The following is a 14,108-nucleotide window of genomic DNA, read 5'->3' as shown; positions in this document are numbered from 1 at the left end:
TATATATAACATATAAAGATGTTATGGCATGAACATTATCAAAAGATGTGTCAAACATAACATGCATGCAAAAACAGATGCATTCAATTGGTAAACATGTATTTTTTACTGATGCATAACAGTTGTCAATGTTCAACAGCCTGTCTGCTCATCTTCATTGGCTTGGTTGAGTTCCAATGCAATCATAACATCCCTCCCATCTTCACACTCATCCTCATGGATGTATGGTGAGCAGTCCTGCCCAGAGGTGAAGCTGCCTCCACGGAGCTGCAGCAGCTGCACCCCCTGGCCCCCCTGGGTGTGGTTGCTAAGGGCATCATCCACTGAGCCTCTGTGAGGCAGGTATTGGCCTCTTACAGGTGTGTCTGCAGTCTGGTGGAGTGTGAGATCCTCCCCACTCGTCCTGCAGATGGTGAACACAGAAAAGTGTGGCAATATTTTACGCAGGGCAATATTGTAATTATCCATGTATGGATTGAAGAGATGGGAATGTGACCACTGATATACTGAATATGAGAGTAATTTTACCTCATATCGTATGTGGAGCCCATGAAGACTGGTTTGAGAGTCTCTGCTGCAGTAGATGTGGTGTATGGGATTGGAAAGCATCTTTCCGCCCAGTGCTTGTCCTTTTCAGTGGGGGGCAGGTTCTGGTACATGTCATCTACAGCCAGCATTGATACCTGTGAGAAAATGAGAACAAGAGTACCAAGCCAGATAGCAAGCCAGACGATAATAAAACAAAAGCAGACAATACTCTGCATGCAAGTGAAGTGAGAAGATATATCACACACTTGAATATTTCGGTCAATTAGTTGGTTGGTTTCAAAGTCATCGTCGTCCTCTCCAAAGGGATTTATGATCAGCTCCCCCACCTACAGAACAGACAAGATGGTAGTTACAACCAAGACCTTTATCATAACAGGAAAATGTTACCTTAGTTCAAGAGCAGAGAGCCTCGCTTGGCTATAGACATACAGCCACAGTGAGAAAGACACTTGTCTGGGCACACAAGAAGAAGAAGAGATGGGATGCTCATCTCACCTTGAGCCAGCCTGTGTAGAAGAAGAACTCAAGCAGAGTGAAAACAGGAAGCACGTACACATCCAGACTGTGATCTCTGTTATAATCTTTCTCAGACTTCAGAAACTGTCGTCCAATCAGACGGAAGCCAAAAAAAGAGTAGACAGCCAGGGTGACCACCTGTGTGTGTGACATCACATAAAGTATGATTTGGGGATTTTTTGAAAATTAAGGGCCAGTTTCTAGGACACAGATGAAGCCTAGTCCTGAAGTAAATAGTAAATCTCCATTAAAGATGCATTTTAGTTTCGGATTATAGGATTAATCTCAATCTCGGAAAACTAGCCCAAAAACTGTAGTTTTGTTTCTATGTTAAAGTGCACTAATTTCACCACAATTCATGACCAAGCATACCTGTGTGTAGACCAGAGGTATGCTAATCCAGTCATAATGAAACAGTAGACTGCACTTGCCTCTGTACTTATTCAGCTCCTGAGGAAATAGTGTGTCATCATGATTTATTTACGGTGTTGACAGTGGTGGAATTAGTAGTGTCTGAGGGGAATATTACATTAGAATTAAATTGCATGGTGTAGTCACTGTGTCAATTCACACATTTAGCAGAAGAAATGACTCACATCCATGAGCAGTCTCAAAGCTATGTCATCCCTCACCCGACCCTCCTCTCTTGCTTGGGATGCCAGATTTGAGAACCAAGTCAACGGCATCCAATACTTGTTGAAATCTGAGTATAGACTATCAAGCTTTTTAAGCTCTTGGGATGTCATAAACCCTGCAGGAGAAGATAAGAGCATGTAACAGGATCCCTAGGACATGGCACTAGTTTCATTCGAGCAAGGAGAATGGTAACAACCACACACATTCAATACCAAAATGTCATTTTTGGTTTGACAATCATAATTCATAGATGTTTTTCTTCGTTTAGAGGGATTTATTTAGTTGTTGAAATGACACAGGTAAGTCTTACCTGCATCCACAACGTGTTCCAAGGATGGAAAGCGATTGTGCACTCGAGTGCTTATGGAACGGAGGATGAGAACAGATGACAGATTTGCATATCTCATTAGTGTGCGCCGCAGCATCCGTCCTCTCTCATCTGTCCCGTGGACATTCCCAGAAACCACCATCATCAGGTTGTCAGGCAGGGGGAAGCTTGTGTACTGACCCCACCAACGACTGAAGGCTAAGGTAACATAGAATCCTGCCATCAAAGAAGCACAAACACCTCTCTGTATCTGAATATGGACTTGTACAATAACAGAGGACGTCAGGACTCCCATTCTCTGCTGCTATGATACAAACAGAATCACAAGGTGCTGTTTATACAATAGAAGTTTTGAGTAACCTTAATCTGGCTGCCCAGGTGTTGATCAATTGCAAACATAAGATATCATTTTCATAACATAGAGACTTTGCACACATTTGTCCAGATAAAGGCAATAAAAACATGCAATAGACTTAAGTTATTTTGACTTACCCAGCACAAAAGGCATCGGTATAAGGTTGCCAAACTTATCACAGTAAAGGGCTATTGATTCAAACAACCTCTGTTGTTTTGGTGAGAGGAAGTGCCTGCAAAGATGACAATAACATCACAACTTACATCCCAACAGTGATAACTCACTAATAGTAATAATAAAATCTACTGTAATGTCAGGGTATTTCTGATATATGCAATGTTATGGTCAAATCTTATGAGTCTGTATAAAAGATACAGTGGCTACTTGTACCTGTAGAAAACACAGAAGAAGCTGTACATCACACAAAAGACCAGGAATTCTTTATACAGCAGCTTGTAGATGCTCCCTCTCCACCTGAAGAGCAGCTTGGAAAACCCTCCGAACTTGGCACTGGCCACCTCATGGGTATAGGACACCGTCATTGTGTTTTGTTTGTATGGTGTGGCAAGAAAAGAGACTTCCTGTAAAATACATATAGTGTTTGTCCATAAATCATCACCAACATATAAAGTTATTGAGATATTTGCTGTCATGTGATTCAGATTTGAAATCATGCTGAAAGTATTACTCCTCTCACCTGTAAGGGTTACTGAAGCACCTACTCCCGTATCCTGTCCCACTGTTCTGAGAAAGAGTATAACCTTCTCATCTCCCATTTTAACCCTCTCCACTGGACTGTCAAAAGCATCATCATCCTATGGATTTATTGGCTGGGAACACTACTTTAGAGAAGAAGTGTCCTAAGGCGCACGTGAGGAGACCAGTTTCATTAGGATGACAGCTTTGATACACCTCCATCATAATGCATTTTAAGGGTAATTGAACTTACAACACTATCATCATATACCTTTTCTAACTATTTTTGTTCAACAATTCTAGACAATTCGTACATATTATTGCAGTATTCATGACATGTGCGCTTTACACGTGCAACAAAAAACAAGGAAGCGCATCAATCCCAAACCCTGTCATGTTGAAATAAAAATACATATATTGTGATTGATTGACCACACAGACAGAAATCTCCACAACCTCATCCTATAATGTTCTGAGGATGACAGTGACACACTGATGTTTCCACTCTCATCTCACCTCAGCAGATAAATAGGAGCACTCAACAAAATGTTCTTACAGCTCGATGCATATCTGACAAAGGGGCACAGCCCACCCATCTCCTACTCTTTGTCATTGGTGCTCGTGCTCCGTTTACTGAGCTGTTTGTTTTTCACATGAGAATAATGTATGTGCAGAGTTGTTTCACTGATCTGCAATAAATCAGCCTCTTCTCCACAGGACTGTTTTACCCTCCTCTTCTGTTTGCCCTTTCCTGAGAGAATATTTATGGACCTGTGTGTACCTCAGAGGAGCCAGCTTTGGCTTCCACTGTGGACTTCCCTCTTTTGACGATAGCCAGTGTCCTCAGCCTTAAGTCACGTTAATGAATGTGGGGATCAACAAATCATGTAGGACAGAGTGAATATCATGTAGACTGTAGAGTTTCTTACAGTTATATAGTTCATATAAAATGTATATTTCTATATGTCTATTGGTGTTTATTCAGTTAGCAGCACAGCAGAGAAGGTTTGATGAGTATGGTTACGGTGTTTATAGTGCAGTTCCCATTCCTACCACTGGATGACACTCTTGTGGTCTAAAAAGTAGTTGGACCCAGCCCATGCTGGGAGCTAGAAGAAACTTCAAATTCTGCCGTCCGGATATTCTATACAAAACAATTGATATAGCGAAGAAGAGAAAAGCCCTTCTGGCATTTCCACAATATTTATATCTTGCGCTATGCCAACGACTGTAGGAAAACCCCTTCCCATACCTTAAATAAGAATCTATATTTCGTCTATTTCTCCCTATCTCAATAGCCGTGAATAACATATATTCTCTTTCTGTCCTTCCGTATGAAGGAATTCTACCTCAGAACATATGTGACAAACATGGGTAGACATACCTAGCATTAGTTAAAGATACACATAACTCAATCACATATGGATGGAGGAGTTTCACATTGCAGCCAGGGTTCAGGTTGAGGAGGTATTCTTAGCTGACTTTGTTACCTTTAAGTGGAAAAGCAACACCTTACCAATAAACCCACCATAGAAGAATGAACCAAGGACCTTCTAGGTACTCTTATCTTTGAATGAAAGTGCTGTATTACACCTCATGAAAATCATTGACCTGTGGTTGATGTAGATCAAATACATTCAGAGATTAACATCCATTGAGATCCCCAGGACTTTCTGCCAAGTCATTTCCTGGCTCCGATCAGACAGAGGAGCTGCTGGTTGGGGCTAAGACCTCTGAGAACCGGACAGAGGAGGCTGCTCCAGGGTGATTGTTTGGGTAACCCAATGCTATAATTACAACCTCCTACACTGGATGAAATCAGAGCTTGGTACCATAGCTGTTGAAGTGAGATTTCAGGTAGCTGCAAATGGCCTGGGTCATTGTGGGGACAGAGTGGGCTGAGAGACTGTATAACAGGTTCAAATGAGGGGGTTAGAGACTGGCCTTCATATAATGTAGACAACTTATAGCTTTTGTTTTCATGTTCATATCAAAGAGAAAGTGTCATGAAAGAAACATTTATTTTTCTCCAAATAACATTGAAATGCAAGTCAGACAAGTACAAAATGGACAGATACATGTTTTTCAATATGACCACACAGAAATGACCAAAATCAGTGCCTTTGGTGAGGAGAGGTCACCTATGAAAAGGTTATGTGGCAGTATGACACTTTTTATATCGCTGCCATTACAACAGTGTAAGAACTTTGTAACAAACTTAATTACCCTTCTTCTTATGAACATTCATTATCCTTTAGCCCTAATGGTCCTATTATATTGCAGCTATATATATATATATAGCATCATTGTGCAACTAATATTCCTAAATATAAGATTCAGTCAATGTTTCTGTCAGTGTGAGTGTTGCATAGGTAAACATAAAAAAACTTTTATGATTTGCATTTTTAATTGGAATACGGGGATACGTCTTTGGATGAAATCTTCAATGGAAAACTTGAGGGGCACAATGAAGTGCTGTCTGGACAATGCACCTCAGTTATTCTCTAAATTCCAGGAAGTTCCACACCCTCCCTTCCCACACACTTGATATGCGCAGGGTTAAATTAGCTTACAAAACCACAAAGGGTGAGAGCGTGTACATGCAGTGTGTGCTCCACACCATGAGTACAATGGAGTCAGTATGCTCTAGGGTCTAAACCGTCTTGATTACCAGAGCTTTCAGTAAAGGTAGTAGTTTAATTATGGAGGTGGAGGCACTCCACAGTCTAGAGCTCCACCGCCGACATTGAATGTTTCATCGCCTGCTTCTGTGCAACAGCCCTCTGTCCCTGTACCTCTGTCTGCTGAGCCAACCCTATTCAGGCAGGAGAGATGTTATCTGGAACCAGCATCCTGATCTGACAGTCCTGGTATTTTCCAATCTGTACGCACATTTCCGCACATGATGGGATATGGCATGTGCATGCATGTTTCTTTCATTTTTGCACCATGAGGACCTACATACATTTTGCCACATGGGAATTTAGTCTTATGCATGGTTTAAATTCCACATGCACTATAGATATTGAATGTAGCCATAGTTGCATATTTAGACATTCCTCAGCACCTAATCATTTGCTGTTGTGATAAAGGTCAAGGGAGTTAATTAAAGGTGTGAACAACAGGTGTGAAAAAACATAATACATTTTTTTCCAAGTAACAGGTCAGACTGGAATGCAGAAGGATAGTTCAGTAAGGGTGAGGCGGAGGAAACTATTTAGATGACGAGAGAGCTGCTTGACTTGGCAATAGTGGGTGGGAGACACGGTAGCTCTAAAACGTTGCTCTACTGTAGGTTACAAAGTTATGCTAGTGAAATCTCCTTCATGAAATGTAGAGTATGAAAAGTAAATCACCATTTACAAATCTGTATATACAATACAAATGATTGACGACAAAAGTCTATCCTATAAGAAGAGAAATAGTGGGCCTCCCTTCCCTTTCGCTCTGTGGATAGTGTTTCTCTGGTCTCACAGGAAAAACTCAACATTTCCTCACTTCCTCAAACAAGATTGCGATACTTCAGTGTTTCGACCAACTGTCTCTCTGTCAACAAGACACACTTTCTCTCACAGACACACACACAGAGATAATCCCTCCAGTCAACTGGGCCTGTGTCTGATGTCACGAGAGGTCCACACTCTCATACTCTCCATGGTCTGAGTCCTCCAGGTCCATGCCAGGCACGAGGCTGTAGTATTCAGTGGACTGGGTCAGGTAGGCCTTCTCCCTGTCGGCCGAGTCCTTCATCACCTCCGTCACACTCACCGCGTCCAGCTCTGCCTTGCTCCCCCCCACCTCAGGGCCCTCCCCGGCCCCCTGGGACCCCGGCCTCCCTGACCCACCCCCCATGGAGGAGGAGCAGGGGGAGGGGCCCCGGGGCAGGGACTCTACGGAGCCCAGCTTAATCTCCACCTCCTCATAGATGTCCCGTGTGCTGCCGAGCAGGGTGGAGGAGGGCCGCAGCAGGAGCTGGTTCTTCAGTATCCCCTCCCTCCCGCTTTCCCCAGCCTTGGGGACCTCTCCTGCTGGGTGTTTAGAGCGATATCGATGCCCGTTAACATTTGATTGGGAGGACTTCTTCTTAGAGGACCCAAACGCGGGGGTCTCCTTCCTCTTCTTCTTCCTCCCGCAGCACCAGCAGAGCATGAGGCCGAAAAGGATGAGTAGCGGGAGAAGGATGAAGAGGGCTGTCAGGCCCGGTGGGCGACACACGTCACCTGACGTCAATGACCACAAGTTCCGGCCTACCATGCTCCGAGGAGAGGCACAGGTCAGGTTACCCACGATGGCCTGCAGCCTGCTGGTGATGTTCCCCTGGAGGAGCTCTACCAGGGAGCACTTGCAGTCCCAGGGGTTGTCAGCCAGCTCCAGTCTGAGCAGGCTGGGCTGGAAGAGGACGGAGGCGGGGAGAGAGTGCAGGCGATTCCCCTGTAAGTCCAGCTCCTGGAGGTCATCAGAGCCCTTGAGGAACTCCTCCGGCAGCTCATAGAGCAGGTTCATGCTCAGGTCGAGCACCCTGAGGGCAGGGAGAGTAGCCAGGAAGTCCCCAGGCAGTGTGGCTAGTCTGTTGTGATTCAGGTAGACCTCCTTGAGAGAAGAGTTTGTGAAGCCTGTCGTCCCCACCTCGATGTGAGCAATGTTACAATCTGAGAGGTCCAAGATCTGTAGGTTTGACCCATTGGTAAACATGGGCCACTGCACATGACCAAAAGAGGAGCCGGAGTAGTTCAGACAGCAGGCCTTGGTAGGCAGCTCCAATGGAAACCGGGCCAGAATGGTTGCTCCAGGACACTCACATCCCTCCACTTGTCCATCCCTCACAAGCAACATACACAGCAACAGGAGACCCCATCGGCAGACTGTTTCTGAAGTAACAAAATACAAAGACAATTCAGAATGTGCAATTTAATTCCTGCCATGATTGCTATTGCAAAGTTTTATAGAGGTGCGTAAATAAATCATTTGATGATATGATTCTGTGTACATTTCTCTCTCTCTCTCTCTCTCTCCCCCCCCCCCCTCTCTCTCTCTCCGGCCCGAGGGGACCTGCTATCTGTCCCACAGAGATGTAGACAGGCCCTAGCACCTAGCAACGCTTCTAAGGACTCCTGGCTGTTGTTACTAGCTAAGGTGTCGGCATGGTGATGCAGAGAGCTGGGGATCAGGAGTCCAGTTAAACCTCAACAGGAGGATTGAGGGGGGATGGGGGCTTTTAAATAGGTATTATGCTTCTAGCATGGAGATAACATCTTACAGATTGCATAAACACAGTCATTGTCTGCAAGGGGATGAAAGGTTCCACTGAGTCAACGTTCTCAATCTCTGCGAGGTTGTGTTGAAAATGTAAACGGTAAAAGAGAGCTTGTCTTCTCCAACCGACTTTTAAACAGTTCATTTCAAACAGTCAGGAAAAGAGCTCTGTCTGTGTGTGTGGCTCTGACATCACACTTCCTCGACCTCTACAATAGGGGTGGAAAGCTGCTCTACAGTGAGGGAGGAATGTGCTAACTCCTCAACAACACGGCGGATTCACTGCCAGGGACAGGGGTCAGAGGGGTGTCAGCTGAACATAAGGCAAGCGCTCAGTGTGGTCCCTCAGAATATAGGCTACAAAAAGCACACGCTCCAAATATCCCTATCGTCGAAAGAAACACTTTCTTTTTAATGATCAATCACAAACGAAGGAGTGAAAAAAACATTTGTAGTGTACGACCCCATGCACTGTAGTGTGTGGTTTTCGAGATATACAGACAGACTGTTTAAATCAGCTGAGCAAATGCCTAATGGCCTCGAAATAGAGAGTGATGTTCACATGGTGAGGCCTATTGTGAAGCATTCATTCACACCCTCCTGCTAAACAGTATTGGTGTGCTGCAATTACCCCTGCCACATTAGTGGCATTTAAAGGCTTATTAGAGGTAGTCAAGAGGTGATTTATTTTCTCTCTACAGCCAAGGAGAAACTTAACTAGCGTCATGTTTAGAGTTGATGATGTGCTCTAGCTGTCTAATAGAACCTGGTCATATCTGGTCTAATTTGTTTCGTTCAGTGTCTTCAAATGTAACTTCATTATTCAGCTATTTATGGCAACGTCATGTTGTGTGTTTTCTTAAGAATGCTCAAGGGAATGGGAGAGGAACTTTGTGTATAGAGTTTAGCGTTATCCCATGGACTCTACCCCAGGATGATTGAGAGCTATAAGAGTTTATTTTTACTCTGACTTCTGTTTTTATTTAAATCCATATTATTTGCATCCTCCACAGTTTGTATGAAAAGGCGTTCTCTGAACCGATAGCTATCAGTGGATGGTTTTATTAATGCTTGGCTGTAGTGTATTACTACAAAGAGATAACATTGCTGTTGTATATTGTTGCATCACATGTTTAAAGGTGGTGGTGATTCATTTAGTTATGGTGTTTTGTTTTAAATGTCTGGAATTTTTCAAGCAGCATCTAATACAGGGCTTTGTGTGTCCTTCGCTGCTCACCACTTAGTCAAGACTGTGTGAACCTTGAGGTCCATGTGTATTTATTACGTGGGAGTCAAGGTAACAGTCACTCTGTGTGTTTGCAATGGCAACATAGTCTAAAGGTTAGACATTGATAATATTTCCAAATTTGTGAAGTGATAAGATTATATGACAGGGGAATCTGTCTTGCTTTTGTTTTTCGTCAAGTCATAGTTCACATGCCTGAGTAACAGCCTATTGACTACTTTCATAGGACATAGATCTTATCTGTGTTTTGAAACCACAGCCCTGACACCCACTCTGGGGTCAAAGGGTGTGGATGACTATCCCTCCATGTACCATGAAACACCACAACACCACCCATGTCCATGTAAGTGGGCTCTACTTTTTCATGTGTACAGTAGCAATGGCATGTTCACTTGGAATTATCCAAACAGTGTGTTTCTTGGGAACGTCTCGCCTCAGGGTGTGTATACAGTGAGAGAGGAGCAAGGTTTATTCTGGGGCACGTAGATGATCTCACTAAGCAACAATGTGAGCCTCTACATCCTCTCTCCGTGAGAGTTTCCTCAGAGATAACAACCTTGCTTTTCATAATGCACAAACTTTTTTTAACTTTACATATTGTTTCCCCTATCAGGACATATTCTAATAATAATAATCATAATAATCATAATAATCATAATAATCATAATATTCATAATAATCATAATAATATGCCATTTAGCTGACGCTTTTATACAAAGCAACTTAGAGTACAGTGAGTGTATACATTTGTTTTGTATATAAAATAAGGCAACACTTAACTCAAATTTGGGGACAGATGAAATTCAGAAGTTAAAGTTAAACAACTTCTTTATATTCCTCTGTCAAATTCATATACCTGCTGTTAAAAAATTTGTTTTTCTTTTTATACACTTTTCTAAAACCTACTATGGTTTGAGGAAACAGCACAGATACATTGCATTATTTATACTACGAATTATAAACCTTCTCCTAAATAAAACATGAAAACTTTGAGTGGCCACTATTTGATATTTACTACCTCTTCTAATAAACACATGACATCCTCTATTATCAAGTACTGTACAGTATAGGTTTATTAAATTCATGTGTAATTTCTCTTACCTTTAATTGCCATGGCTGCAACCTGTTGCTCTCTCCTCTGTTAGATGCCCATAGGATACTGTTTTCAAACGACTCGGTCATGAATCCCTTATTCGGGTTCAAAATGCTTCTCCGCATCACATCAACCCCAACGCCTTCTCTGAGTCTCCTCTTTGGGTGTGTCCCTCCCTCCGCTGTAGCCTACAACTCTAAGCGGAATGTGGAAAATCAGCTTCCCGTGTGTGTGCGTGTGTGTGTGTGTGTGTGTGTGTGTGTGCATTTGCGTGCGTGCGTGCGTGCGTGCGTGCGTGCGACAGGAGAGATTGAAACTTTGAGAGAGAAAGTGTTTACACCTTGTTTAATTGGGTGATAATAGTGCGCACTCTGGTGGTCAATGCCAGTGAGCTCTTTTTTTGCGCGACAATTAGAATTTGAACCATTCCCTTCATTGTTGATGGATATTGGGTGCCCAATTGAGCCCGGTAGCATTAGGTGTGCAAAATAGCCTTTATGAGGACGGGATGAATTAGTTATATTTGTATTAGACCTTCCCTACAGGTTCGATAATATATTATTTCACATGGCATGACCATTCCCACAAGTAGACAGGATTTTAGGGGGCAACAGAGTAATTTAATTAAAATGAAGTTTAGCCTCTCATCTTTAAAAAGAAATGTACTTGTCATTGACATGTTCAAGAATTCTACTGGGTCTAAAGGGTTAATGACTCTAATGGCCACTAGATGGCGCCCTTGGAGAAGGTATGACCCGTTCTTGAGTAAGCATCCATGACAGTCTTGCTACAGTTGCAAGTTGTTTCACAAATAATGAATTGCAAACAGAATATGGGAAATAAAATGTTATTTACTTAGATAAAAAAAGAAAACAGTTTGAATCAGTTTTAGGAAGGCATACAGTAGGCCTTGTAACACTTTTTTTTGTAAACATAGTCTCTTTTGCTCATTTTCAAAGTATTCAAAGTATTTTAACAGTGACAAATGTATGACAGTATGCAGAAAAACAAGAGTGCATATAACGAAATGTAAACAACACCATCCTCTCTCTCAAAATAAAATACAATATTAAACGTAATCACACAAGGACATTGACATCAGAAACAACACCGTATATGTGTGTGTTTAATGCATGTGTGTGGCAGGAAGAGTGCTACAGAGAGACAAGGGAAAAGAAGGAAGAGACAGCCTCTCATTGGCTAGGTGTCTGAGGTGCATGAGAGAAACGCAGAAGTCCTTTCTGATTGGTGTTCGCTCAGTCCAATCTCTGGGTGCTCCAACATGTGCCTTCCAAGGTGGCAAAGCTCTATTTGGCTGTTCAATCAAAGCTCTATTTGGCTGTTCAATCAAAGCTCTATATGGCTGTTCAATCAAAGCTCTATTTGGCTCTATTTGGCCAACTGGATTCTGTCTTTGGTCTGACCCTGTCTGCTGGTGTGTTGGATTTTAGAGGATCTCCCGTCCTCATGAGTCTGAGTACACAGAGTAGATCTGACTCAGGCAGCGGTCAAACACTCCTGCCTGGAAGAGGAAGCTCTCGTCTGGGCAAGAGGAGAAGGAGTACCCACCCCCAGCCTGGCCCTGGAGGTCCTGAACCATGTCAAAACCTGGAGGAGAGGAGACCAGAGTTAGAGCTGTCTCCATTCCCAGGACATTAGGACTTACAGTGCCTTCGGAAAGTATTCAGACCCCTTCACTTTTTCCATTTTGTGTTATAGACTCAATTTAAAATGGATTAAATTAAAAGACTGCCATCAATCCACACACAATACCCCAGAGTGACAAAGCGAAAACAGGTTTTTAGAAATGTCAGTACATTTATTAAAGTCGAAATACAGAAATACCTCATGTACATAAGTATTCAGACCCTTTGCTATGACACTCTTAAAATTAGCTAAAATGCAAAAATGTCATCAACAGTTTGAATCAGTTTTATGAAGGCATACAGTAGGCCTTGTAACACTTTTTTTTTTTAAACATAGTCTCTTTTGCTCATTTTCAAAGTAACAGTGACAAATGTATGACAGTATGCAGAAAAACAAATCACTCAATAAGTTGAATTCATCTTAAGTCCATCTTAATGCAAGGATAATAGTTAATGTAATTTTTGAATGAATGTCTTTGTTTTTATAGGGTCTCTGATTTGCATAGGAATCAATTACACACTGTGTGGATCAGGTTGTCATTGCAAACTGAGCAAATGAGGAACAAAGAGGAAGAGGAACACAATTGCTCAGGAATGCAACCCTGAGGCCTGGGGAGACTTATAAAAATCTACAAAGTTGAATGGTGGAGAGGAAAAAGCACAGTCGATAGGACAACATCATCTCAGTCGCTCTACAAAATTGGTCTATAACCAAGTGGCCAAAAATAATCCCTTCATGGAAAATAATCTCAATAATCTCATATCCATAATTGTGTTTGAAACAATGAATTCAAGTGATACAGCAAAGAAAGTGACTGGAAATGTGTTTATTTGGTTTTACTACAAAGCATTAAGTTTGGTACAAATCCAGCACATGCAATGCAGTTTCCGCACCATCTCTTGTGTGAAGAATAGTGGTAGCTGCATCAAATTATGGGTATGTTTGTCACTGGCAGGGACTGGGGAGTTTGTCAGGACCAAGAAAAAATTATGAAATTCACATCCTAATCTACACATCTAATCTACTGTGTAATTGATTCCTATGCAAATCAGAGACCCTATAAAAAGAAAGATATTAATTCCCAAATTACATGAACTAGTATCCTTGCATTAAGATGGACTCAATTCAACTTAGTGAGTGATTTGTTGATGACATTTTTGCATTTTAGATCATTTTAAGAGTGTCATAGCAAAGGGTCTGAAGACTTATGTACATGAGGTATTTCTGCATTTCAATTTTAATAAACTTTAAACTATTACTGACATTTCTAAAAACCTATTTTCACTTTGTCATTCTGGGGTATTGTGTGTGGATTGATGGCAAATTATTTTAATTTAATCCATTTTAAATTGAGTCTATAACAAAACAAAATGTGGAAAAAGTGAAAGGGAGGCACTGTTCATTGCACTTTCTGCTATTTTGCACTTCTGGTTAGACGCTAACTGCATTTCGTTGTCTCTGTACTTGTACTCTGCACAATGACAATAAAGTTGAATCTAATCTAATCTAATCTAATCTGTACACGAAATAAAGCATTAGATTCATTCAGGTGCATATCGATTTCACAGGATATGTTGTTGACTGACCTGTAGAGTGGGACACAGAGGGGTTGATAGGATAACCACACTGATCGAAGCCTCCATCACTCATAGGCTGCTCCATTTTACCATCTCCATAATGACAGCCTTGAGAGGGGCAGAGAGGTAGCAGAGGATGAATGAGAGGGAAAGGGAGGGGAAGAGGGAGAGATATTGGTTTGTTCTCTGTGCAGACGCAATAAAACTGATAC

The 14,108-nt window shown here is 42.1% G+C and overlaps 2 protein-coding genes across 2 annotated transcripts; both read right to left on the bottom strand.

The window, feature by feature from the left end:
* Positions 1-132: 132 nt before the first annotated feature.
* On the bottom strand, positions 133-2,926 carry best4 (bestrophin 4; the record flags this gene model as incomplete). Its single annotated transcript, XM_083690453.1, has 9 exons — positions 133-403; positions 529-683; positions 795-875; positions 1,045-1,203; positions 1,438-1,515; positions 1,662-1,816; positions 2,012-2,245; positions 2,522-2,616; positions 2,775-2,926. The coding sequence occupies 9 exons, from the start codon at positions 2,924-2,926 to the stop codon at positions 133-135; spliced, it is 1,380 nt and encodes a 459-aa protein (XP_083546579.1).
* Positions 2,927-5,082: 2,156 nt separating this feature from the next.
* Positions 5,083-10,798, bottom strand: LOC310818726 (uncharacterized protein). Its single transcript, XM_083689750.1, has 2 exons — positions 10,681-10,798; positions 5,083-7,948 (listed from the first exon to the last, which is right to left on the bottom strand). The coding sequence occupies exons 1-2, from the start codon at positions 10,691-10,693 to the stop codon at positions 6,705-6,707; spliced, it is 1,257 nt and encodes a 418-aa protein (XP_083545876.1). The 5' UTR covers positions 10,694-10,798; the 3' UTR covers positions 5,083-6,704.
* Positions 10,799-14,108: the final 3,310 nt, after the last annotated feature.

Source organism: Argentina silus (assembly GCF_951799395.1).
Source record: "Argentina silus genome assembly, chromosome: 18".
Classification (NCBI taxonomy): domain Eukaryota; kingdom Metazoa; phylum Chordata; class Actinopteri; order Argentiniformes; family Argentinidae; genus Argentina; species Argentina silus.
Note: the sequence above shows the minus strand (reverse complement) of the source record. Positions and strands in the feature narration are given on the sequence as shown.